The sequence below is a fragment of the Electrophorus electricus genome, chromosome 6 (assembly GCF_041902795.1).
Source record: "Electrophorus electricus isolate QZ-2024a chromosome 6, ASM4190279v1, whole genome shotgun sequence".
Classification (NCBI taxonomy): domain Eukaryota; kingdom Metazoa; phylum Chordata; class Actinopteri; order Gymnotiformes; family Gymnotidae; genus Electrophorus; species Electrophorus electricus.
The window spans coordinates 6,421,393-6,449,345 of record NC_137502.1 but is presented as its reverse complement, the minus strand read 5'-3'; the positions used below and the strand labels follow the sequence as shown (position 1 = coordinate 6,449,345).

At 43.7% G+C, this 27,953-nt stretch overlaps 2 protein-coding genes across 5 annotated transcripts; both read left to right on the top strand.

Annotated features, from left to right (window-relative positions):
* Window positions 1-29: 29 nt before the first annotated feature.
* Window positions 30-25,909, top strand: iqch (IQ motif containing H). 3 transcript variants are annotated; one of them, XM_081716035.1, is made up of 21 exons: window positions 30-191; window positions 372-494; window positions 2,290-2,387; window positions 2,491-2,566; window positions 2,669-2,788; window positions 5,796-5,916; window positions 6,045-6,170; window positions 6,648-6,835; window positions 7,126-7,686; window positions 8,504-8,570; window positions 9,322-9,405; window positions 9,560-9,738; window positions 11,284-11,556; window positions 12,035-12,202; window positions 15,797-15,917; window positions 16,042-16,328; window positions 20,919-21,086; window positions 22,326-22,451; window positions 22,700-22,761; window positions 22,960-23,068; window positions 25,293-25,909. In XM_081716035.1, the coding sequence occupies exons 1-21, from the start codon at window positions 141-143 to the stop codon at window positions 25,386-25,388; spliced, it is 3,204 nt and encodes a 1,067-aa protein (XP_081572161.1). In that variant the 5' UTR covers window positions 30-140; the 3' UTR covers window positions 25,389-25,909. The 3 variants fall into 3 exon arrangements, with proteins under 3 accessions (XP_081572161.1, XP_081572160.1, XP_081572162.1); XM_081716034.1 differs by having other exon boundaries at window positions 12,014-12,202; XM_081716036.1 differs by lacking the exons at window positions 22,700-22,761; window positions 22,960-23,068 and having other exon boundaries at window positions 12,014-12,202.
* On the top strand, window positions 25,422-27,953 carry c6h15orf61 (chromosome 6 C15orf61 homolog). Of its 2 annotated transcripts, XM_027022370.3 has the most exons (3): window positions 25,422-25,995; window positions 26,228-26,599; window positions 26,731-27,953. In XM_027022370.3, the coding sequence occupies exons 2-3, from the start codon at window positions 26,257-26,259 to the stop codon at window positions 26,856-26,858; spliced, it is 471 nt and encodes a 156-aa protein (XP_026878171.2). In that variant the 5' UTR covers window positions 25,422-25,995; window positions 26,228-26,256; the 3' UTR covers window positions 26,859-27,953. The 2 variants fall into 2 exon arrangements, with proteins under 2 accessions (XP_026878171.2, XP_026878170.2); XM_027022369.3 differs by having other exon boundaries at window positions 25,912-26,599.

Here is a 27,953-nt window from a genome sequence, read left to right as displayed (position 1 = left end):
CGACTGTTGCTATAAACAATTTATAAAAATGGAGCGCGCATTAAAGCTTCTGGATAGTAGTTAGTTAAACATTAGTGTGGTTACAGGTCTACAACAAAGACTTGGTAAATTATCAATAATTCCGAATTTGTTTGTAAAGAATGGCAAATATTCTGCAAAATGGAGACAAACTTGGTCGTGTTCTAGTACAGGTAAAGTCACGTTTGTGTAAAGATTTCAAAGTTAACTATCTTAGCTAGTTTCGCGATATGAATTTATATAAATTGATAGCTGAGTTACTTGAGTCCTATAAGCGTTATTAATTTAAAAGTTTTGTGTCTTTTCTTTGTTTTTTTCTTTCTTGCGTACTTCATTTGTCTTTATTCTTTCAGGTGCAGAATGATTTGAGTCAGCTGAGAAAGAGACTGGATGAAATAGTTGTGTGCGAGAAGGGCGAGACTGTGGCTGTTCAGGAGCTCGACACTGCAATATGCGGGACAGAGAAGTCCATAAAGGTTAGGGCTACTGTTACGGGGGATTAAGCTCATTCTTTTGAGATTATTATAAAACGATGTTGTAAAAAAAAAAAATTTAATTGCCTTTTTCGTGAGCATAAACAAAGATCTAACAAAGTCATGTAATACTATAGAACTTTTTTTTTTTCAGTGTAGTGAGCAGGTGCTAAAATTAAAAAGTTGGTTCATATTATGTGCAGCCTACCCTGTTGCCTTCGTTTAAACATAGCCATAACATAGGCTAATACAGTCCTGAACATAGGCTTATATAGTCCTGATCATAGGCTTATATAGTCCTGATCATAGGCTTATATAGTCCTGAACATAGGCTAATACAGTCCTGAACATAGGCTAATACAGTCCTGAACATAGGCTTATATAGTCCTGAACATAGGCTAATACAGTCCTGAACATAGTCTTATATAGTCCTGAACATAGGCTTATATAGTCCTGAACATAGGCTAATACAGTCCTGACCATAGGCTAATACAGTCCTGACCATAGGCTAATACAGTCCTGAACATAGGCGTATATAGTCCTGACCATAGGCTAATACAGTCCTGAACATAGGCTTATATAGTCCTGAACATAGGCTTATATAGTCCTGAACATAGGCTAATACAGTCCTGACCATAGGCTAATACAGTCCTGAACATAGGCTTATATAGTCCTGAACATAGGCTAATACATTTGTTTTAACATCATTTGTTGCTGTGATAGTTTTGTTAATCCTTTCAACCCACCCCAACAGGAGTGTTCTTGCATGAGATTGCAAATGGATCCATCTCTTATAAGGAATACTTCCTATTTCTCTGTTGTTAGTTATGCGATCAGTCATGTGCAAAACTGTTGCCCTGTTCATGATTACATTTATTGTAATATCAGTTTGGTTTCTATTGTGAACAGAAATCAGTCTGTAATCTGTTATGCCCCACATTTGAACTGAAAAATGTTGATATGTATGCTTCAATTTCACTGGCCCTTTGATGCAAAATTGTAAATTGTAATGAAGTACACAGAGATGTTCTCCACCAGCTGTGCAAACATATATATACCTATATATATATATATATAGAGAGAGAGAGAGAGAGAGAGAGAGAGAGAGAAATGCTAAATTTTTATATATATATATATATATGTGTGTGTGTGTGTGTGTGTAAGAGAGAGAGAGAGTTTTCCTCTTTTCCTCTGGCAACAGACATCTCAGGAACATAGGAAAACATTCTGATGGGGACCTGGTCACTATAGTGAAAAGTCCTTTTTTCTTTTAAACAACATGCATCTTTTGTGTGAAGAAGGACATTCCCCCAGAACATTCCCCTTTGATTGCTGATGTTGAGGTTAAGCTTAGGTTTAGGATTAATTATAACATTTATAAACAATCTACTTTTAAGACAGATATATACATAGATATAAAGAGAGAAAGAATCACCTTCTGTTTAGTCCATTCCAGGGTTGTGGTGACAATGGTGGAAAATGGGGAGTAGAGAAGCCCAGGTGTCTCTGATCCTAGTAACTTCTTCCAATTCCTCCTGTGTGAACCCCAGTGTGAACTCTCTCTCTCTCTCTCTCTCTCTCACTCTCTCACTCTCTCTCTCTCTGTATATATATATATATATATATATATATATATATATATATATATATATATATATAATATATATATATATATATATATATACATATACATATATATACATATATATATATACATATATATGTATATATATGTATATATATATTATATTGCATGTATGTATGTATATGGTGTGTTGATTGTGTCATATTTATACAGAGGCATGCTGAGGAATATCTAAAGGCTATAAATAAACAAGTATTGACACTTCCCATTATTGAAGACCTTGAGAAGAAGACTGTGAAGATTGCCAAATGGTATAAGAATCCAGATAGCCTAGATAATACATGTTTCACCTTATCACAATTATAGAACACAGGATAAACTACTGAACACTAAAGTAAGGTTTTGATTCAACAGGCAGCCATCCCTTGAGACCATCCCAGACATGCGTCCTCTGAAAAGCTTGACCGTGGGCGCATCTCCTGGGCAGAAGGTTGGTGTCCTGCAAGATTTCCCTATCCTGACTTTGACTCCTACTTTTTGGACACACATGCACATTTGTTTGTTAGTGACTGCACTTTTGGCTCTTCACCAGCACAAGACAGCATTTACCATGCGCCTGCTATACAACCCCTTTCACCCAAAAAACAGAGACGTCATGCACCAGAACTACGGCATTCAACTTCCTGCTCTGCACAAGAAAACTAGGCGCACTGTGAGTTTACTTTGACAAAACTGTCTTCTGTTTGTGCTCTGTAATGGTAGTCAGAGGACCTCATGAACAGTTTTGTGCACAAAACTCTGTTCAGTTTTGTGCTATTTGTGACATGACTATATGTGATAATGAAATTTCTTTTTTGTTGCAAAACGGTTGCAGAATCGTGACGTTATACTTTTTTCCCTCTTAATTTCCAGAATGAAATTTAGGAAGCTGCAAAATTGCAGAACTTGATTTCAATAAATCATGTCAGAACATTGTTGAGTGACCAGCTCACTGAAAAACATTTTTTATAATTCCTTGAATTTGTTATCTTATTATTATATTTAAATACACAGGGCCCACTGGAGTTTGCTGTTGTCCTCTGTAATAACCGTTTGTAAATAGTGTAAAATAAAAATACATTTACATGTCAATTATGTCATATATCATATCTTAAGAAATTGTACTTGAGTATTTCCCAGATGTTACTAAAGTCACTACAACAGCTAATTAAGATGGATCCCCAGTATTTCTTTGATGATAGCCAGAATTTGTCTTATCTGACTGTTGCCTTAAACCCAACATATGTCACATGATGTTCCAAAGTAAGTGATAGGCTGGCCAGTATTAACAGATGACTCCAGTCACTGAGCTTTCAAAACGTAGATGTGCATTGAAGGTCACCTTCTTTGGCAGTGACAGTGAAAACATTTGTTGGTAAACAAATTAATCTTTTCAAAGGTCACCATTTGTTTTACTGCTCAGGGTGTTTTTTTCCTTCTTCCCCTGCATCTGCTTCGCTCCTCTCCCTGGTGTCATGTGCCCGTCGGAAGGGGGTGGCGGTGTTTGAGGCTGTCAGGCTTCTGCAGTGGGCTTTTTGAGACTTGGCTGGCGCGTGCAGACAGCCGCAGATTGCTCCACATCAGCATTCTTCTGAGGAGGTGCCGGCGCCTGATTGCAGTTGTACGGGCCGCTGCTTTACAGCTGTCTGAGGACAGGTGCCGGTACCTGTTCTCGCATGCCAATAAGACAGCCGCGGCTTACCCAACCGGCAGCTGCTGGCGCCCAGCCCGCTGCCTTCAACACCTCCGTGCCAGTTCCCCTCAGCGCCTGGGAGGCTGCGCACTCCTGCTGTGGGCATTTTTCCGGTGTCCCGCCTGTACTGCTTTCACAGCTGTGCGCTTTTCTGTGGAGGCACTCCAAACACCTGGTGGGCACTGGTGGTGTGTCACAGAGCTCAGTGGTGTGAGAACAGACACACCACCAAGGCTGAGTACGGAGGCAGGACAGAGGGACTTCATACGTATTCATTTTTAAACTTCATCCATTTGCTGGTAGCTCCATAATATCTGAAGAGCTTTGGATTTTAAAATCCTGCTTGCTATGCTAAGATTTATGTAGTTGCAACTTCTAAAACTACATCAGTATTTTTCCTTTTTAAGCATTCTTTTGTTTCATTCTTGGTACTAATAGGCTGTAAAATTGCTGTAGATAAGATGCTTTTATCCGTTTGTTTTCTTAATGATATTGCATCCTGAGTAAATGTCTCTTTGTATATAATGAGCAGTTTGCTAAATTGATTGGTAGTCATTAAAATGACCTGAGTGGTAAGATTATCAGTGTTGGATTTGAGCCTTCCTAATAATCCAGGCAGTAGGTCCTTTCCTGATTACTTATTTCTGTGATAAATTATTGTGGAACACTTCTTGCCTTTTGATTCATGAGCTATTTTATGGCCACGATGAGGTAGGACCATTTCGAGCATTGCTCTGATGGAATTTAATTCTCACAGATCTCAAACAGCTGTTCACTCAAGAGAAACTGAGAGAGAAATAAACAGTTTGAATCATGCTCAAAGTCTCCAGAAAGCATTGCCAGCTTGTGATTGATTGCTGGAGGGAAGAGGGCTTATTGGCTAGTTTACAATGTCATTAACTGCCTGTTTCCCAGCTCCAGCTCTCTTTTAATGAATGCGGAAAATCTGTTGGTTGTAATCACACAACATCATCATGCTCCTTCACAAATGCGCTTACATTCATAGACTCAAGCAGCCAACAAAACAGAAAGAATGAGAGAGCGCGTGCGTGTGTGTGTGTGTGTGTGTGTGTGAGAGAGAGAGAGAGAGAGAGAGAGAGAGAAAGAGAGAGAGAGAGGGAAGGAAGAAAAGGAGGAAACCATATTTCTTGACATCTACAAGCTGCCACCAGCCTGATTAATGGATGGTCGTCTTGCAGCCTTTTACAACAAAGTTTTGTAGGGAGGGAGAAATCTAGCCAGTGACCCAAAGCTAATAGCGTTCTCCATGAACAAGCTATTGAGTGGGTTTTTGTTCCTGTTCTGTTCTCCAAGTGCTGTTGGTTTTGGCTGTGGAGCCTGCAGGCAGATCTTTTTGCCTTCATGAGACAAAGGCATTCAGTTAATACCTTTTGCTTTGACACTTTCAATACAACACCTCTGACCTTAGACCGCAGTGGTATTGATTGGAGCCCATTTTTTATAATTCCACAGTAAACGTGCAATGTCTTTTATGGCTGTTTGGAAAGATTCCCCTTGTTTAGAATATCATACATACATTTCTTATGATTTGCAATGTTAGATGTGCCTTGATGATAAGATATTGGGCTCCATTCACTGAAAGAGAATAATACTGATCTCTCCCCAGCCAGGAGCATAATGCATACATAATACTGATCTCTCCCCAGCCAGGAACATAATGCATACATAATACTGATCTCTCCCCAGCCAGGAACATAATACATACATAATACTGATCTCTCCCCAGCCAGGAACATAATGCATACATAATACTGATCTCTCCCCAGCCAGGAGCATAATGCATACATAATACTGATCTCTCCCCAGCCAGGAACATAATGCATACATAATACTGATCTCTCCCCAGCCAGGAACATAATGCATACATAATACTGATCTCTCCCCAGCCAGGAACATAATGCATACATAATACTGATCTCTCCCCAGCCAGGAGCATAATGCATACATAATACTGATCTCTCCCCAGCCAGGAACCCAGAAAGTGGTCACTGGCCCTAAGGTGGGGAGCTTAGCTGCTATACCCGTAGGACTCCAGAACCACAAGCTCTATCCTGTACCACCTCTCTGTGAAGAAGACATGAGAGCAGGCAAGAACCTGAGAACACACTAGCAAGACCAACTACCCTTTCATCCCTCCATTCTTATAGTTTGCCATTTACTGTGTAGCTCCTCCCCATGCTTTTCCTGAGGGTCTTTTTATGTGTGTTCTTTGCAGGCATTGTTGGTGTCTCAGAGAAAGGTCTACCACCACCAGTCACTGATCTTTGTTTTGTGCAGAGGCTTGTTAAACCCAAGGCAACCCTGCTGCACCAGAGAGTGGACAGCAGCCCCAACAAGATGGGTCAGACACATTTTAATCTGCAGGCTCTGTTCACACTAACATTCTGTATTTATAGGTTTTATATCTTAGCGAGCGTGCTCTGCTCTTGCTGTGAGTGATCAATACTTATAAAATAAAATTGCTACATTTAATATAACATGGCTATCATATAGCTGTTGGATGTGTCATTATATAGATGCTATATTTCAAACTAAACACAAGGGAACCTACGCGCAATGGCTTTGTTCAAGTCTGATCGCGAAAATACACAAGCCAATACATATCCCAGTGTAACACGCAATATCTGTTTCTCACAGAGTGTAAAACGATAGAGTTGCTTGAGAGAAACAGTTTGATTGATTATTTTTTTAAAATGTATTTATTTTATGAAACATGCAAATATTTCTCACAGCTGCGTTTGTTTTGTTTTTGTAAAAGATCAATAGATTATGAAGGAGTGGGGTTTAGCTCAAGTGTGATGTTGTGCTCTGCGCACAGACGTGTGTGAAAAGGCTGAGTACAGGCAGAAGGAGGCAAGCCACACTAAGCATGTCATGCAAGCCCAGGGAACGTCCGGCCCAGAACGCCTGCAGACGTGTGCCGCGCCCACACCGCCCCCCACTGCTGCCTCCGAAAGCCGACTTCTCCCCCAGGGCCCAGTGCGACTCACCCCACTCACTTCTCAGGTAATACCAGCAGAGTAATTCCTGTGGCTTATTCTCACTCTGCACCACATGCATGACACGGCTCTAGACTTCTCATTCATGTCATATGTGGTGTTTTGTCAATGACACAGTGATGTCAATGTTCAGTACTGTTATGAAGCATTAACGTGATGGCTGGTAGCATGTTCACAAAATATGAAGTCAGAAATAGCCAGAATTCAGATGTGTACTTTGTTTTCTCTTGTACTTTGCCATTACTGTCAGTGGATGATTTGAGGGGTTTTTCCCCTCTGAATACTCCCTGTGCCCAGTGCACTCCAGAACTGGCTCCCATCAGCCAGCACTGCTTCTCCATAGTGAAGGGCAAGATCGATCCGCACGCAGCCGATTTCCGTGCGTTTAAGGAGCACCACTGCCTGTGCTGGGGTGCGCTGCTGGAGGCCGTGTGGCAGCTGCAGCGGCTGCTGCAGGACTATGCCGTGCCGCACGCGCGTGTGCACGGCGAGCGCCTCGCGGTTCTGGTGCAGAGTGGCGAGCTGGCCTGGGGAGGCGGTGCGGGTGCCGTGGGCCACTACAGAGGCGTGGAGCGCCTCCTCTCGGCGCTGGAGAACAGGGAGGAGGTGCTGGAGCTGGTGCGGCAGCCAGGACGGCGCTACAAGGGAGAGGGGGGTTGGCAGGCGGCTGCAGTGCGCATCCAGGCCTGCTGGAGGTGCTACCGGACCCGTGCTGCCTATTTGCTCCAGCGAAGGCACAAGTGGGCAGCTGGAACCATCGCCATCTCCTGGCTACTGCACGCCCAGCTGGGCCGCGTGAGGAAGAGCCTGCAGGCAACCCGCCTCCGCCACCTGGAGAATTACCGCAGTAGAGCAGAGGTGAGACACACCCACACACACACACACACACACACACACACACACACACACACCCCATCAAGCCCAAACTGGCTTAGTTCTTTTTTTTTTCTCTCTTTTCTTGATTGTTCCTAGTGTGGTCAACATGTAGTAAATTAACGTGTTCTTGGAATCCAAGCATATGAGTTGTAAACTGAAATGCATTTCTAAGACCCTGACAGTTACAATAAATCCAGGCTCAGCTTTGATCTGCTGTGCCACGGTTTCAACAAGACTGATACAAATGGAGTTTCCATGCAGAGGTACTTGTGCTAGGACTGATGGGTGTGTGAGGGCTTCGCACACCCACACGGCGGGCATTGTCACCTCCATTTGTCAGAGCAGATGTTTTATCCGTGCTGTCATCCCGGTAACATCTTTATGAATGTAGCATGCCTCTTAATTAGCACCCACACAATCATTTGTTCTTACCGTCACTCACTGTGAGAACAGACAGGAGCCTGTGTATGTTTCCACCCTCTAAGCAGTCACAGTCATTTAATTAAGTCTTAATCTACCCCTGGCAGAAAGCATTGTGTAACCTGCTAATTGAATTAATAGAGGGAAGATGTTTTCAAGTATGCACTTAGCTGAGGTAATGAATGCAATTTATATTTCTGTTGTCACCACAATGCCCAGAGAGAGAGAGAGAGAGATGAGTGTGGTTTTTGATCTCCATGTTGCCAGTATTGAACCAGTGGGAGTGAGTGAGGGAGTAAATGACTGACTGTGTGTATATGTGTCTGTGTTTGCTGCTTGTTACTCCTCACTCGTCTGCTGTGGGTTCTTTGACTGACAGGGTCTTGCAGCCAACTGGAATCATCTTACCACCTCCAGGAGGACTATTATCCACATGCCCTCATTAGGTACTTCTTCTCTTTGACCCTGAAACCCTCTTCCTCTTCCTCTTCCTCTTCCTCTTCTTCTTCTTCTTCCTCTTCCTCTTCTTCCTCTTCCTCTTCTTTTTCTTCCTCTTCCTCGTCCTCTTCTTCTTTCTCTTCTTCTTCCTATTCCTCTTCCTCTTATTCTTCCTCTTCCTCTTCTTCTTCCTCTTCTTCTTCCTCTTCCTCTTCCTCTTCTTCTCTCTTTGCTTATCTCTGTCTCACACTCACTTCATATCAAACATTATACTTGATAAGCACATATACAACTGAATGTATAAATTAGAAATACACATAAAACCCCTGTGGCTATATATAAATTGTATGGAGATAATATAGAATAATGGACATTTTATATATATTTGACTGATAGGACCAAATCTGTTTTTGTGGTTGTTATTTATTGCAATCAGTAGTCAAACTTCAGTAGGCAGATCTGTGCTGTGACCTGCCCTCAGTGGGTCCTGAAGATGATACAGTATAGAGCAATAATGGTAATTAGCAGCAGATGGAGTGCTGCATTTCCACTGGAGGTGGCTGAGTAGAGAAAGCTGTGTGAGCTGGGATAATTAAAAAGTTGAACCCTAGTGTTTTTATTGCCACACTCTAATAGTTCACATGCATTTAATCATTTGATTATATTTATGTGCTTCAAGTAGAGGAGTCTGTTCAAAGAGCTGGACCAGTCTACCTCCCATTAGAGGTAATTGTGTGTGTGTGTATGTGTGCGTGTTAGGATACTCCCAGCAGCAGCGTCACAGTCTCAGAGCATTTGACATACTGCAGAACACCCAGATGGGCCGTCTGTGTGACATCAGAGGTAATCATAACCACAGCCTGCACATGATCACACGAAACACATTACACCGATATTCCTGAAACCTTCTAATGAAACCATATTGTTTTAGCTCATACACGACAATGCATAAGAGCAAAAGGCTCACCACTGGCGGTACTGCGTGTGTTGTCCGCAGATGAGAATGTGGAGGTGATCTACGTGTGTCCAGTGCTGCTGGGAGAGGACCTGCTCCACTACTACACTCAGCTGCTGGGCCTCCAGGGGTCTGTGCAGAGCGGAGAGCCCACAGCACCCCCCACTAGCTCTGCCAGACGCTTCACCATCCTCACGCCTGAGGCACACCAGCACTTTCCAGTAAGCTGCCCTGCAAGTAGGCACACAGACACTACTCACCACCAAGGATTTTGGTCACATACTTTTCAACCTTCTGAAGTACGAAGGTGAGCTGTAACTTGTGCCCGTATTCCAGCTTAGTTATCAAGTTAAGGATGGCTTATTGCAAGTCGCAGTTCTCTTTGTGTCCTTTAGGGGGTGTCTGAGATGTCTTGTTCCCAGTGCACTACAATACCTTTGTGAATAGGCCGATAGCTAGATTGATAGACTGATAATATATTTTATTGATCCCTAAAAGAAATTGTTTTGTTGCAGGTGCATTCATGGCATATCATGTATAGAAGATATTACAAACACCAAATCCTATAAGTTCCCCCACCAAACCTTTAGTGATGAAAAGTTTATTTTCCTCATATTTATCTGAGAAGAATGCTTTAAAATGTATCTATACTTTTATTAGCATTTTATAGGTACTTATAAAATGTATATAAATAAATAAGGACATTAGATTAAACAGTAAATAATTAATGAACTGCAGCTATGGCTTTTAATTGGGTTAAAGGTTACCGCTTGTTGTTTTAATTGCTTCTGCAAATCCTCTGCACATGCGAGAGCTTGTATTACAATGTACAGCACAATTCAATATCTAATACCAGAGGGCTCGGGCCCTGATTAAACAAAGGGCTGCTTAGCAGACTGGCTCCTGCGTTTGTTCGATCCAACCCCTCATATTTACTGCATATCAATAGAGTGTAAGCAGCCCTGCCTGCATCTGTGGGCAGCCAGCACTGTAGCCTTACTTATTGCCTGCTGTTAGCTCGGCGGCGAAATGTGCCGGTGCCGGATTGCCCTCCTCGCCTTTCCCCCTATCGATTTCCCAGTTCGCCGGCATGTGTAAACTCTGCCAGACGTGTCAGCGGGATGAATCGCTGTTCGCCGAGGCTGCCAGCTCGGCGTGCCAGTGACAGAAGGGAGAACTCCACACGGATCAAATAAATACAGATGTGGAGTAATTAGTGCAGGTCCCAAGGAGGCCATCGCTTAGCGCACAGGAAAATGCGGGTGGGCGGGAGCGCAGTGGCCCCGGGACCTCCCCTCGGCTGTCTTTTATCAATTGAACCTGCCGGAGTACAGGAGAGGTCATGACCCCACTGGCTGCTCCTAATGGGCCCAGCGAGTGTGTACACACTCATAAATTACAGCTGCAGACAAAAGGAAGGACTCAGACCTCAGAGACAGAAGCAAAAAGAACATTTATTTATGCACACAAATAGAATGTCTATGATGTATTTGATTCGATGAAGTTTATTGAAGCATTTTGTCAGATGAAAATTATATTGTGTGTGTTCATGACTGCTGATCGTTGTTCTAAGGAATATCTTTTGTCAGTATTTATTATATCTGTGGTTTGAGACTAGTAGAACCTAAAAGATTAAACCAGAACAACTGGTTCAGTAAAACTGAACTGAACTGAACTGACAGGGTAATGCCATGTATTGATCTCTACGTCAAAAGAGAAGAGAGAGATACCTGAGCACACAGTCAGATATCGCGTCTCTCTTCCAGAACCACAGGATGTGTGTGTCCACGCTGCTGATGTACAGCCCGCGCACACTGCGCCGCATTAGGGCCCTGATCCTGGGGAGGCGGGCCTACCTTGTGGGCGGGGTCCCTCACACGGATGACCTGGCTGTGGCGGACGAGCTGGATGTGCCCCTGCTGGGCCCGGAGCCCGCTGTGGCCCAGCTCTACGGAACCAAGTCCGGAGCCAGAAGGATCTTCAGCAGTGCTGGGGTCACCGTGCCACCTGGGCATGGGGATATATACACATTGCAGCAGGTCTGCTTCACACACACACACACACACCCACACATACACACACACACACACACACACACACACACACACAAACACACACACTCATGCACACATGTGCTTTTAAGAAAATGTTTACCAATTTTTGTATGCTGTTGCAGTACTTGGTATGGGTATACGAACATGATCTTTGTCCTGAGATTAAAGATGTTTCCATAATGAAAATGTTTTGGGTTAAGATTTGGTATCAGCTGTATTCCATCACCAAACAAATCTTGTTCGGGTGTGACCTTATTCTTTATCTCCACCCATTGCTATGTTTATGTGGTCAGCCTTTTTTGTACCACCCAAGACATAGAAAAACGGAACAACAACCACAAACCAATATACCGTTTATATTCAACCTTTAAGTCATGAGCGATTTGCATATATCCCGGGTGTAGCATCCCTGCGGTTCCTTTCTCCACCGGCTTCGTTTCAGCTGTACGAATGTCTGGCACAGCTGATGACGGCTCACTTGGAGGTGCAGCGCTGGCTCTTTAAGCTGGATGGAGAGTTCGGAACCCGCGGCACGGCCTACTGCGATGTCTGTCACGTGAGCATCCGGCCCTGGGCCCTGCAGCAGTACCGGCGTCACGGGCCGCAGCGCTGGATACTGGCCTGGGCTCAGGTGAGGGCCTCCTGCGCCGAGTGCTTACGCCGGGCTGCTCCTGCTCCGCACACATGTGCTGCGATACTGGCAGCACTTCTAATGGAATCCCTATGCATTGTTACACCAAATACTTTGCTTGCTGTTAGCGATCATGTTTTGTATGGGGTTTTTTTTAATGGTTTTTATATTCACATTTGAATATTTATGCTCTTATCTCAGCACTGTGCCCATTAATGGTGACCAAAGCCCTATATTTAATTTCTCTGTCTATAGTCTGACTAAAGATAGCTTGTAAACATAATCGGTGTAAAATAAGCAATGAGTCATAGGGGATGCTTGAGCGTCAGCATGTTGGACTGTATTCTAATTGGCGCACATTTGCTAAAGAGCTCCACATTGATTTGATATGCCTCTAATGCCACACACAGCTCCCTTGGCTTCTGCTCTTTATCCCTCTTAGGCTTATAATTGAGCTTTTGATTTTCTGTCACGCATTAATTACTGTGTTTTGCCATTAATCTGTAAGCTTTGTGTAAACTAATTACAAGGTTATCATCATATCGGCTGTGTGGAAAAACTGGCCCTGGCTTCTTTTTTTCGATCCCACCTTGTGCTCTTCATGCCTCCATTGCAGGGCCGGGAGGAGGCCTAGCACCCTGCCTCCCAGCGATTAGCTCAGTGCCTAATTCACACGGAGGCCGAGAGCAGGGCTGTAATTGTGGCGGCGCTGTTAATTACAGCGGTAAGCGGTTGAGGCCCAGCCAAGCTCCATTATGGCAAAAGCAAGTAAAGGTTTAAAGGGGGGGGGGGGCTCTTCACCAGCTGGGGTCCCTGAGAGTGGCGAGGGAGTTGGGGCCTGATGAGCTGGCCCTGCACCCTTAGGGCTCCGGGGCCATATGGACGACAGCGCTGGCCTTTATTCCGCCACTCCAGCCTTGTAATCAACGGCAAGCCCCGCCAACAGCATTGAGAGCGCACGGGTTACTCCAGCATGGCATCCATTTTCTCCAGATCTGGTTTCATTCAGCGCCGTTAATTCACTAGCTCTGATTTAAGTGCCTCTCACACCGGGAACATGAATTTCATTGAATGCAAACGGTTATGTTTATATCTGAGGCTGTTTGCATGCTGTCTGTGACAGAACTCTTGTTCCCATCCATTTTGTCTTTATGACTGTAAGACGATCAATTTTAACAGCAAATGCTAAAAATATTACGATGCAGCATTATCAGTCTAATTTTTAAATTGCCAGGGTGTTCTGAGGAACAACAGGCAAATGTCGCCGTCTGTTCGATGCGTGATTAGATTTAAAGCTTCTGCTCAGGCAGGCGCCTGTGCTCACATATTCTGAAGGCACAGAATGCAGACCCTCATAGTGATTTTCCTGGGACGCATTTACCAAAGCTTAGTGACTCAAGCCGGGTTCAGCACGTCTATACAAGTAACGGTAGTTATGCATCAAACGTTTCTACACGATGTCTCGGGTCTCTAGGGGAACAGTTCTTTTGGTACTGTAGATGTTGTTAGATGTCTTGTCAGGCTCGTCTGTGAAGGGCCATGTGAACATCCCCCGCTATTCACCAGGCTGTGTGCATATTGTTTAATTATGGATTGCGCTAGGATCCTTTTAATGCGCGAGGAATAAACAGATACCGGAGCCCATGTGGTCCTTTAGAAGAACAGGCAGCCGCAGTCACCCCCAAGGCAAGTTGAAGGGCAGTCCTGGAGGGGGCAGAATGAAAGATTTGGGGCTTTTGGGATGAAGGGTGCATGGGAGGCCCGCAGCCTAAGGCACAGTTCCCAGCCTGAGGTGACCCCACGAGCACTCAGGCCATTCAGAAATGTGTGGAGCTCACCCCATTCAACGGCTGGGTGCACCCATACATACTATACATTACGCATTACAGACTCACACATACTGCCAGCACATGGGTCATTACACACGATGGGAAATTATACTTAATAGCATCAACAGATGGACAGTCTCTCTGCTAGTTGTTTTATTTAGCTCATGTGGAAACAGCTTAGAAAACATTTGAGTTATTGAATGAATTGTTGAATGAGGGTTTTTCCACTTTTTGAGGTACATTAAAATTGAAAGACACAGACAAAATGACCTTCATCAAGATTGTGTTATTGCATACTCGTTCATTTTGATTCAGATGAAGTGCTTTGACATATCACAAAGGTTTGCACTGTAGAGCTTGTACAACAGTTTTATGGTTTATGGGTTTTCTAGCGAGACAAGTTTTAGGGTTTATGGTGATGTTTTTAGCAGTCATGTTATTTGGCTTAGAAAAGTTTAACCCAAAGCATCAGCTGTTTGTAGTTCACAGTAAAGAAAAAAAATGACATGAATACTAAAACATATCCTCTCTGCTGTTGTGGACTAACCTATAAAATAAAATGTCCCCGAGAAACATTTGGCTCTATAATAGAGAGATCAAACAGCAATCAGAGAGCCTATATCTGTTTTACTTATTTACTGGCTGATCACTCATCTTTATGTGGAAGCCAAGCAAGCCTCGAATCCTCTCACACAGCACAGCCTGCAGTTTAAGTCCATATAACGAATGGCAAAAAATTCCTCTTGCATGCTCTGCCTTGCTACCCCGCTGTTCATGCGAAAGTGCATTGGCAAATTCTCCGAGTGCGCGTGCTCTCTGGGGCCGAACGAGGGGGCTGCTTCCTCACACTTTTTACCGCACCATTGTGTGCTTTATGGCTTGTGGCGGGGCGAAATCACTGTGCAGCGATTGACCCTGGTTCTTACAGTAGTTGAATATGATGATGGCTGTTTCATGACTGGAATATCAAACTCCTCATCTGCCCTCCTCTCACACACCATGCTCAGCGGAGCTACTTGTGACACATTTTGTTTTAGAACGTAATGTAAAAGAACATATAGAGGAAGATGTTTGCATAATTCGCGTCCTCTCACAAGAGTCGACCAGAGCTTAATGAGAAGCACTGAGCTTTTAAAATGAGCAGAACCGAAGTGTCCTCCGCTGCGCAGCAGGAATGGGGGCTCCTTCCACACCTCCTTTTCCCGTTTGCGTGTGCGTTACCCACAGCTTGCGCTGGCATGTTTCATTTCACTTAAGTGTCCTTTCACATTCCACTCTGTTTCCAGAGCGTTAGTAAACAACAGGTTTTAACAGCCACACGCGCAAAGTCAAACTGCAATTAACAACATAATCAAGTAGCAAAGCTACTGTGGCCTTTTCCAGTTACTGAAACAAGAACGGCATTGATCAGTAACTGTCCCTGATTGATTGGCTCATTGATCGGCTTGCATAGGTATTTATCTGCCTGCTCGTGACTGGAGTTGTTATTGGGGTCAGGTGCAGTCAGAGCACAGTCAGTATTATCTTTACTTAAAGCCATTAGGCTACTGTGATACTCTGGTAACAGCCTGTCAGTCAGCCCCTCCCCACACAGACACACACTTTATCAAGAATAATTACACTATATAAGTTAATGCAAGTTTTACACTTGACTTCTATTAAGATATTAAGGTCAGAAAAAGATATTAAATACAGATAAATTGAATAGAGAAGTATGAAATAACTAATAGCTATTTTCCAGTAATGTGTCTAATTTCTCAATCAGGAACCAGTATTCCTAAAGTTCCTGGAGGCAGTACCTGCTCTGCTGGCATCCCATGCCAAGCCTTTCAACACATCCTGCTACCCAACCTGGGCCTGCTTCCTGGAGCACTTTCTCCAAAAAGGTGAGCATATCCTACACCTGTTGCTCTGAAACACAGAACGGATTCCCTGAAAGGAATATGATTTGTATGACGGCCGTCTACCACTGCTCCTGTCGATGTCTCTGTCTCTGCCTCTCCCTCTCAGGTGGCGTGATTGAGGCGTACCCCCCCTCAGACAGCGTGACGAGCCTGACAGCGGATCTGCTGGTGGAGCCGGGAGGAGAGGTGCAGGTGCTCTCCTGTGGCGACCAGCTGCACGGGCCCGGTGCCCTGCAAGTGGCAGGCTGCTCCGTGCCCCAGACCTCCGTGTGCCCCGACGCCCTCCACTCCATCTGCATGCGCGTGGGCAGAGTCTGCCAGCAGCACCAAATCTTGGGACACCTTTCTGTGGATCTGGTCACGTTCCTGGAGCCCGGGACCCCGGAACAGCAGGTGAGCTGTCCCAGTTAGAACGTCATCAGACATTGCTCAGTGTGGCTCGTTTTTTCAGCGCTCCTGTCGAAGCGGTTAGATAAGGTTTGCTTGGGTTAAGTCAGCTGAAATGGAAGAAGTATCAGCTAATAATTTCAACAAATATTGTCATACTGCCGGTAATGGAGCCTTTTACAGCACCCTTTAACCGACCCTCCTTCCAAGATAGAGGTGCTTAACGCAGCGCTTGGGCTCAGCACAAGTCCGGTAACACCTACCTCTGTCCTTTCATCGAACATGAGAGCACTCAGAGTTAGATTGACTCATCAGTGTCAACGCTTTTACGGCTCGGAGGAAACAAAACCATATGCAGGAGCTGTTGAGATAGGATCAGACACGCAGCTCCGTTCGGTTAGAGGCTGTAACATTTTACTGCGTCTCAGACTCTTGGCTCACTGGCGTGACCACTCAATTCCCTGTATTAGGAAGGGGATGTTATTGGGTAGATGGATTGCTCACGGTGGGTCCCCCTGGGAACCGTGAAGAGAGAGAGTGACCAAAGGAGAGAGGGGCTAATGTGCCAAAAGGCCATCTAATAAACTGTCAGGTCTTATTGTGTCAATAAACTAATTCCCCATTTAAGGCCTTGACCTTTGACCCCGCAACACCCTGACCATGTGCTGGTGTGTGTCTTGTCAAACAGGAGGTGTGGCTATAGTCGCACTTCATCAAATACAGAGTGCTTTTGCTTTCTCTGGGGCTATCTTCCAAACAGTATGTTGTGCGGTTTTAAGTGTCACAGAATAATAGTTCTAGTGTCAGGTTTAATTCTAAAGGAGTCTTTTTCTTTTCCAGTTCAAAGTCTCACACACCCACACACGTGTGCAAATAGTCGTGCACACATACGCGCATACACCCACACACACACGTTTGATAAGTAATTTTGTTTTCATTAGTTTGATTCGGTGATTCACTGTTTTTGGAGTTACTTTAAATAAATAGCAAAATCCTAATTTGGCCAGCATATCATATTTATTTTGCATAGTATAAATGTACTCCAATACAGCTAAAGATCCACTTGAGAATTTGTGGGGGGCTCTGGGGTTTCACCCAGAGAGAGACCTTAAAGAAGCTAACTTGAATTCCACTCCTGTCGGGCGTAAGGCTGCCGTTTGTCATGCAGCCTTACCAGAGCAGATGAAATAAACAGCAACGTTCTCAGCAGAGGGATCCAGAGAGCCACACAGAAGAGTGTCAGAGTGAGTTTATGTGAAGTGGGGAAAAAAAGTAAATCCTAACACTGCTTTGACTCCCTCTAAAAAGGCAGAAAAATGATTAGAATAGTAGCTAGTACATTAGGGTGTGAACAGTATGATCAGGGTGAGGAGGAGGTGAATTAATTCTCTCGTGTTCCACAGGATCAGCCAGTCTCGAGACTTCTTTTACATTTTTATTTTCCTTTTCAAAAAATAAATGTTGTACATGCTTAATCCATCTTAATGTACAATTTTTAAGATAATCACTCCAAAATATCTGTATCTTTTAATAGATTATATAAGTATTAATTACTGGCACTGGCATGGGTTTGTACACATACATATTTACATCAAATAATTAGTCAGTTAATCATTTAAATTATTCAAATATCTGCTGATAATCTCTGCAGTTTCCAAAATGCTGATTTATCTATTCTCATTGTTCCTTGCTTTAGTGGGGCCAACCCCCACAGCCACTAGAGGGCGAGGTTATGCGCCGTCATGGTTGTCGACACTGAAAACGAGGGGGGCTCTAGTGGAAAGCCTGCCCACCCCCCCACCCCCCCTCCAAAATGTTCGCGAGCCCTGTTGAGACGGGGAGTCCGGGTGTTCAGAGCACCGAGGCAGTGGTGTGTGCGCTGCCCTTCTGGAGCCGCCGTGATGCTGAAGCCCCTCAATCGGCTCTCCTCCGGCGTAAAGGGCATTAGAGCCTGTAAACAGCAGCTTAGACCGAAGACATTCACCCGGTGCTGCTGAATCCCAGAGCCCCCCGGAGAGGCCACTTCTGCCATGGTGGTCCAGTGTGTGGGCACCACTGTAACTTACACATGCACTGGGTGGGGGGTTGTTTGCTTTATTATTCTTTCTTTCTGTGTTTGCTGTGGCCTTGTTGGACTTTGCACATAGTTCATGTGCCCCTACTGGAAGCTTATAATGCAATGCAAGGCAAGGCGGTTATAGAACTGCAGTTGCTGCATGGTTGGTATGGCTACACACTACTGTAATTTGTCTAAAACAGACAGCGACTTAATATCTGGCAGTGCAGTGATAACTTTCTGATACTTTGTTGCATGGAGTTAAGCCATGTATAGCTTTCATAGAGTCGACTTCGACCTCAGCATTTGTACATTAACTCTATATGAAACTGGTAGCATTTTTTAAAACTGATAAACGTATGGATATGTAATATCAACATCACACAATAACAACGTGCACAATTAATTTGATTCTCTCTGGGAATGGAGGCTTGCAAAAGAAATTCAGACAGAGAATCATCTCTCCCAGAATGCAAATAGACAGTAAAGGCCAGACCAGAACAAACCTGTCTGTTTGAACATCGATTTAGGTTCAAACCTGTTGCTAAAAGCTGCTGTGATTTTTTTTTTTTTTTTTGTAAGGGAGGAGTTGGAAGGCTGGTCGCATGTGTTTGCCCTTGTAGGCCCCCCTCACATTGTATGCAGAGGGAGGCTCAGCTGCAAGATTGCAGCTTTTAATGAAAGCAAAAGGGCTATAGAAAACAGGTACAATCCAGGCATATATATCAGACGCTTTTGTGGAGGCTGACAATGAGGCAGGCCCAGGTGATTCTTACAGACTGCTGAAATGGCTCTCTGGAGCCTGGCCCATCACACAGACCCCGGTATTAACCGTGGACAAGAGACACGCCTAGATCAATTCGGAACAAAAACCCAGGCCTTTCCTTTGAGCATGCTTGCTCCCCCGGGCCTGTACTCACACTAGACTTGAGCTGGACGTGGACCTTAATCTTGGTAGCGCTGTACTTCACTCTGCACTGAGCACATCACCTCTCCGCAGTGCAGATGCTTAGACCGAGACTGTTCAAATTCATTTGATTTATTTAAAAATGTTAACAAGGACACTCGGTGTCATAGACGCGAAGCACCACTTTTGCATAGCAGGGCTCCGTCTGTGCTCATCTCCACAGCATCACTCAAGGACATAGATTTGGGTTGAATATTTTGTGTGGGTGGGTGGAGATGGGAGGGGTGGTGTGGTGAGATGAACATTTCTATAGGAGTTCATTTAAGCATGTCCTTCTTCCCAACATGTGGAAGTTGCTTTTAACAGCAGCATTATAATGGAGGTGGTTGCTGGCTGTTATGCGCATTTAATTCTACTTACCTGCCTGTTTTAAGACAGCGTTTTAGTGCACTCATTGTTTATGTTACAGACACATACATGCATACATTGAGCTAAATATGAGTAAGTGAGGCACAAGTAAAATCTATGAGGTGTTTCACATCTAGCAATGCTGGCAGCATAAAAACATACTACTAACATAATATTAACTTACTGGCATGGTTCCACATCAGCCATATTTTCCAAAATCGAACGTGTTTTTACAACAACTCGTACATAAGACAAAGACATTTTTGCAACACATTTACAAAAAGAAAACCTACAAGAACAGACTGTATTGTTTTTTCTCACATCGTTCCACTCAAGACGCTGGTGCTGTGTCTCCTCCAGCAGACTCTCTGAGCACACTGTGGGCTTTAGTTCGAGAGTCAAAGCTTGGGCGCGCAGAGGCCCGGAGAACGCGGCCCATCTCCAGTGAGCCCCGATTAAAGGCGTTGGAGGCCAAGTTCAGCCTCCATTTGCATTTGCTGGCAGGAGCATTTAGCTTGACAAATAGAGACGGCGGGAGAGGCTGCCAACTGCCACTTAGTTATTAACAACTCCTTCACTGCTGATTTATTTCCCACTGTTTGAAGAGGGGGCGCAGCTATTAGATTATTATCAGGGAAAATTAGCCCCGTTTAAGCATAAGGCCACAACGGGGCTTGACCCCTTAATATCCTTATAATGATGCCATTAACCATACAGATGTGGAGCGAGTAGCCCGTCAAGCGGCCGATGCAGTGTTGTGCAGTCTCGGGCCAGGCTCTCTCTCTCTCTCTCTCTGTCCCACTCAGCCTCCCTCTCTCACTCCCTCCGAGGCACACGAGCGTGTGGTGTTTTGTTGTACGTGATCTGGAGCACTCGTGTCTGTTTATGTATGTGCTTATTAAGCAATGGTTTCACAGCTCTTTGTCATTGGTTTAACAGTGGTTTTCCCTTTCTTTTCTCACCATGTACGATTATTTATGTTAGGAATTAAATGACCTGCAGTGCTCATTAATATGGCTGTGAGTCCTTAAGTAAGTCCTTTTTCTCAGAAACGACAGCGCTGAAAAACTATTATGGTGTTATTATTGTGTGATTAAAAATTCATTTTTGTGTATGTACCGCCAAGTAAAGCTTAAATTATTTGTGTCATTGTGGCTTTTTTCTCAGGCAGTTGTAAAGTTAACATTATGTGTGTGTGCGTGTGCGTGCCTTTGTGTGTGTCTAGGTGTGGGCTGTTGATCTGGACCTAGGCTACAGTAACCAGCTGGCCATGACCCAGCTGATGCTCCTTATGACAGGGGGAACACTGGACTGCCACACTGGTCGTCTGGAGGTCCCTCCAGTCAGAGATGCCAAGCCCACTGCACGGCACAGAGTACCCAAGGCTAACACTGTACTTCTGCAATCCTTTCAAATATTCTGCCTTCACAATCTAGCGCAGTGTTAGGCATAACAGACAAAAATATAATGGTACAGCCAAGGCCCTGTTTTATCATGTACAGTTGGAGTTAATTCTAGCTGAACTTGTGGGAAGAGTACAGATCTCTACGCTATTTGGAATATTAAACATAACTAACTAGCACCAGAAAGTTATCGCCCAGCGTCTGTTGCCAGTGGGTGGACTAGAGAGCAATAACAGTCCTCTCAGCAGGATATTATCTCAATACATCACTGCATCTATAAAGATTGATCAGCCAAAGGTTTGTTGTTTTATTTTTGTTAAATACAAGTAAACGCTGTAATTACGCTTCGGACCTGATTGGTGTTTAGATGCTGAATTCATTATCATTTTGATAGATGAGCCTAAATAATCAACCCATTAATAATTCATACAGCATTCATTATGCATGCGTATGCATGCCTAAGCACCTCATCAACCTGATGCCGGACCCCTAAACAATAGACTTCCTTTATTAGTGGAAAACCTGAGTTTACGCCTGTTAATCTGCGACTTGTATTATTTTATCAAACATTCATATAGTGTGTGTGCAGGGTTCAGCAGTGCAATGTTTCTCCTGCCCTGCTCTTCCTTAATGGCTCTAGCTGTGGCCATTATTTGCGGCCTGAATATTACAAACACAATTAAGTCCCTGCTGGAAAGGCGTTTTATTGTTGGAGCACAGACAGTGCCTTTGACAGCTTAAAGCGCAGCTCTGTTGGAGAGAGTCCCTGGGCCTCACTGGAATGTGAGTGGGCTGTGCTGCTTGTGCCTTACCTCTGACAAGAAGGCTATGCCTCACACTGGCTCAGGGCCCTCAGAGTCCTGCCACTTTCAACTAATCGGCTCCTGTAGCACGCTTTCAGACACATCCTTTAGCTGCTCTTGCTGTGAGCATGCCTGGGTTTCAGAGGACACCTCTCTGTCCTCTGTTGTGGTTTAGGCTAACATTCCAGGACTCACTCTCCCAAATGGCCCATATAGACACCCACAGACAAATCCTTTGTGGGCACTGGAGCTTCTGCTGCTTTGCTTTCTGTAGTATCTGTTAACCCCGCTCACACAAGCCCTCAAGTTAATTCATCATTCCAAATTGCTGCCAGAGCCAAATTAACAGCTCAAGCAAACAAACTACAATGAAAGTAGGAGGGAACAGCAGCAATAACACAACACTCTGACTATGTGTTTTCCCAGCCAGCACCAGGCCACAGCCGCTTTGCAGTGATGAGCAGCCGGCTCATTCATACCAACCTCGCCATGGTTCACTACAGCGTGTTCTTTCAGATGTGCAAAGCACAGGGCATAGGCTTTGACATCAAGGTAAAATCTTTTGCTCTTTTCTTCAATATAAACACCTAAGTATCCAGGACCTTCCTTCCCACGCAGCCTGCATAGCTTCTGAGAGACAAACAGTGACTTAGTCCTCTGTGTGGGCACTGTGGCCCTTGTCTCATTTGCCTTCCATAGACACTGGTAAATGATAGTGCCATCCAACATCAGTTCCACTGTATGGTTGGAAATAAAATAAAAGTTTAGGTACACTCACTCAATGACATCCTGGATTTCAGGCAAGGCAAGGTTCTCTGTTCGCCCTCCATGACAGTGCAGAGAGGAGCAGCCTCAGCATGCTGTAAGTTCCCTGAAACATGTGCCAGCAGACACAGTGTTTTCATCTTACCCTTTTTTTCTGCTTTCTTTAAGGCTGAGAGCTCTCATTAAGCTCCCAGCAGTCAAACCAGGTGATTGTTTTGTTTCTGCCTCTGCCTCTGATGGCAGCGGTGGAAGGGGATCATTAGGAAGCTCGTTTGTCTCTGCGTCTCGTTAACAGAACAATCTCGCCAGATCTCCAGGGAGCACTGCTGACCTTTGCTCGCAACCTGTCTGTCATTCATCAAGAAATATCAGCCCCAAATATGCAAGGAGAGACCAATTTTAAGGTGCGATGTTAATGACCTAATGATTGTGCTCTCTTTTCCTTTATCTTACCTTACCTCTAAACAAGAAACCTGTTATTAACATTTTTCACACACCTTAATCACCTGTTAAACACTGTTCAATAATGAGCCTGTTGTCTTCACACGGAAGCATATTTGACTGTTAGGAGGGTAAGAACACTAGAGGCATGTTACAAAAGGTTTGATTGCTACAACCAAACACCAGTTTGTGTATATTAACTAAATTACATGGCCTTGGAAATGCTTTGCCTCTCAGTCAGCTCCGAATGAATGGTGTAGTGTAAGATAATAACTAGACTCCCTCACAGCATAGGGAACAATGAGTGGGGCAACTTGATGCTCCTCCACTATATAATACTGTTTCTTAGAACTCTTCAAGCACAAATGGAGACACATCTGTGCCCAAGCACACTGAAGACAATGCATGTCTCTTATTTGTCATAGTATAGCCTGAAACAGTACCAAGTACACTGCTCAAAAGAAATTAAGGGAACACTTAAATCACACATCGGATCTCAATGAAGATTCAAGTTGAAAACATTTACTGATATAAATTGTATATGTTGTTGAAAACAAAATGACATAACATTCAATGGAAAACAAAATCAATTGAAACCCAATGACGGCTGGAAATCCAAATCACACCAATAACAAAGTAAAAATTTAAATCACAGGCTGATCCAATTTATGTGCATTTCATCACAGTGACTCGGTAGTAGGCCCCCACGTGCCTGTATGCACATCTGGGCATGCTCTTGATGAGATGGCAGATGGTGTCTTGGATCTCCTCCCGGACCTGGCTCAGGGCATCAGTGAGCTCCTGGACAGTCTATGGCGCTACTTGGCAGCATCAGATACACTGATGCATAACATCTAAGAGGTTCTCGATTGGATTCAGGTCTTGGAAACATGGCAACATGGCCAATGGCAACAGTGCCTTCATCATCCAAGAACTGTCTACACACTCTGGCCATATGAGGCCGGGCATTGTCTTGCACCAGGAGGTACCCAGGGCCTGCTGCACCAGCATAAGGCCTGACAATGGCTCTGACGATTTCATCCCGGTACCTACCAGCAGTCAGCATGCTGTTGGCTATCACGTGGAGGTTTCGGTGACTCCCCAGATCATCACTAACTCACCTCCAGACAGGTCATACTGGATGATGTTTCAGGCAGCATAATGTTCACCATGGCATCTTCAGACTCTTTCATGTCTGTCACATATGAACCCTTATGGAGTTGCTGGTTTGGTCAGCAATGTGCACACTAGTAGTCCACTGGAGGTCCTTTTGCAGGGCTTTGGCAGTACTCTGACTCCTCGCCCAAAAGAGCACTTACTGGTCCTTCTGTTGGGTTAATGCCCTTCTTCGGCCCCGTCCAGGTCTCCTGGTGTAATGGCCCGTGTCCTGTCTCTTCTATAATCTTCAAATTGTGCTGGGAAACACAGCATCCCTTGTGACGCCAGATATGGATGTGCCATCCTTGAGGAGCTGGACTACCTGTGCAACCTGAATGGGCTGCCTCATGATACCAGTAACAAGGACTCTAGTACGGCAAAACTACAGTACTGTAGAGAAGAATCAGTCAGCAAGGATAAGGAGAGAGTAATTGTCTGTGGCCACCATCTGCAAAACCATTCCCTTTTTTTGGGGGGGGGGGGGGGGTCTTGCTGTTGCTTCTCCAGTGCACCTGTTGTCACTTTCATTTCCACCAAAGCAGAAGGAACTGAATCACAGTCACCTATGCTTCCTTACTGGACAGAATGATACTGCTATAGTTTAATTAACTAGGTATTACACTATGATGATTAAGTTTTTGCTTATTGATTTATTTATTTTTTTGGAGCAGTGTCTATGAAAAATCAGCATGTATTTTTCTTTTAGGAATTAAAATTTGTAATTGTAACTGCAAGATTTTGGAAATGACAGCAAGTTGTTTTGATATAAATTCATGCAACATAATGTATATGAAAATGAAAGGTTTTAGTTTAATACATTTTACAGTTTTTGCAGAACAAAACAAGAATTATCTAACTACAGCATATAGATAATGCTACAAACTAAAAAAAATATTTTAATTCATACATGCCCACTGTGCTGCTGGGCCTATTTGTTTACTGTGAAGTCTTTAATTATGTGAGAAATGTAACAAATGTTGAAAACATTTATGTGCATTTAATTGTTTGTTATTTTATTTTATTTTACAGGACCTGATGAAGAATATTGAGGAGGTGCTGGGTGTGACCATACAAAATGTTAGAAAAGATCACAAAGAAGAGCGGAAATATGCAGAGTATAATTAGATTTCATTTTCTATCAATTCACAAGCTCTACATATTTTCTCTCTGGCAATATCATACTCCTAGTTATAAAGTCATATACAGTATAGCACATCTAACCTATTTCTATTAAATATGACGGTAAAATGACAAGCATCTCATGTTTTAGTTAATTACCGTATAAGCTGATTCAACGAATGGCAGTGGCTTTGTGTTGAAGCAGGCAGCTAGCTAGCTAGATGTATTTTATTTGTTGTGCTGGTGGATTGCAACTGGGGCTCAGCCAACATAAAGAAAAGAAACGTAACTAGCTAGCTAAAAACATGTTTGGCAGTATCTAGCAACATCTCGGTGATTCTGGCGTTGTTCTGGATACGTTTAAATGGGAACCAAAGCGGTGAAGTTGTTTCTACTCGGATGGTAGATGGATAGTACCGTTGAGCGTTATCTAATGAAAAGCGGTAGCTTAGCGTTAACTAATTTGTATGCTAGCTAAGTGAAGTTAGCTACTACTGAAGACTCGACGACACCCCCCCCCCCCCCCCCCCCCCAACAAAAAAAAAGAAAACCCAAACGTAAACCGGTGTTTAGTTTGCTTGTCGTTGTCTCCAAATATGCAGTCCGGTATGAGGTGAGTGAATAGGAAGCATTATTAGCAGGCTAACGTTAGCTCCTTACTTTACTGTGAGTCTCTTTGGAAATAGCGGCTGTGTTTGCTAAAGCTGAAACAGTGGACTTCCTTTAACTGTATTAATAGGACGTATGAAATGTTCTGGTTGAAAACATTTCGTAGCCTGTGCTTCGGGTCTCTCCAGTTTTAAACTCACTACGTTGACCTATTTTGTCATTACACATGTATGCAGACATTGTACACTTTGGAACCACCGAAGCAATGGAAAAAATTCTGCGGAAAATCCACCACGTTTTTTTGAAGCTCGCACTCTTCCCACGTACATTTCGGACTAAACGTCCTCGGCCTCTTGCTTCAGAAGTGCTAACATGCCATCTTGCACAACGCAAACTCCCACCCTGGACCTCCTTCTGCGTGCGTTACAGCGCTGTGGTGAACGACCAATTTGGCTTGTCCAACTTCAATTGGAAAGTGCAGGGAGCCAACTACCATATTCTCAGGACGGGAGCTTTTCCCTTCATCAAGTACCACTGTACCAAAGCACCTCCACAGAACCTTGACTTTGAGAACAAATTCTTTGGTTTACTGAAAGTCATCAATCTAGGTCAGTTCAGAGAGTGATCTGAAAACTTGAATCTAATCTGACTAATCACCACTTGGCAACAGCAATGTTTGACAGTGTATTGCTATATGCATTTGTCTGAGTTTTTTTCCTTTCAACCTTCTCATTTCTAGGTATTCCATGTCTGGCATATGGCCTAGGCTCTTGGATGGTAGTTCGGGTAACAGAAACTGTGCAAACGTCTGCAGGCCCAGTCACTGTTTATTTTGCGTATAAGGAGGTAGATGGTGCACAGTACTAATGCTGAACTGCATAATGCTGTTTGTGCCACAACTGAAACTTTGCAAATTATATCAATTACTTTCTTGCTAAAATGACTTTCAAGCGCTATTCAACAAGACATTTATAGTGAGGATTTACAGTGCCATAATAAAGTTTTTATTTATTTTTTATTTTTTGCAGCTTTGTCAAGTTTAATATTTTCATGGTGTTTTTATATTGAATCAAAAATGTCATGATGCATGATGTCTGTCCATACACTAGTGAAGTAGCATGCAGTTGCTACAGTCTACCTATTTTACTGTTTAATTCTGCTCCCTTGCTAATACAGATTTTTAAATACCTTCAGTTCATTTAAGGTCAAATTAGTGCTCACTCTCTGTCCAGCATATTGTCAATAGGAAGCAAGAGGGATTGTTGAGAGGACAGGCTTGATAAAATGGTTTTTAATTACCATAGAGTTAATGTGGCCTTCGTTCAGTCTCCCAACCTAGCCCCTCCCTCAGTCACACTCAGCCTCTTTGATTTCTGTGCTGTGCTGACTTGATGCAGCCGTGACTCTCTGCTGCAGAGTCCAAGTTTCGCGTTCCCTCCAAGATTGGTTTTGACAAACTGCCGCATTGATTCTCCCCACCTGTCTGCTGAACACATTTATCAAAGGCCTTGATTTCCTGGCATTTCTGCTGCCTCTCTTAGCCACAATTAGGCTAAATAATAATTTCATGTATTACATGCAAATCAATGGACCCTTTGGCCCTATCTTTTAGCATGGGGTAATTTTGAGGGACAGGATAGATTTGTGGGGCTACTTCTCACTTACAATGGCTCTATCTCTTCCTCTGCTCTTTCTTCCTGTGCCACTTTCTAAATATAATTAGACCTAGATTAAGCAGTTTTTAGCACAGAACTAATGATTTTTCTCAATGATATAAATACTAAAGTCAATGATCGGATTTTAAAAATTGTCTCCTTTAAAAATGTTCTTTATAGCTGAACATTCTATGTTTTCTTTTTTCTTACATCATATTACCTGTTTCCTGTTGCTTTGTACAACAAATCCATCAGGGCAGCATCTTGATTGTGTCATCATTAGTGAGAATAAAAGATTTTAATGGAA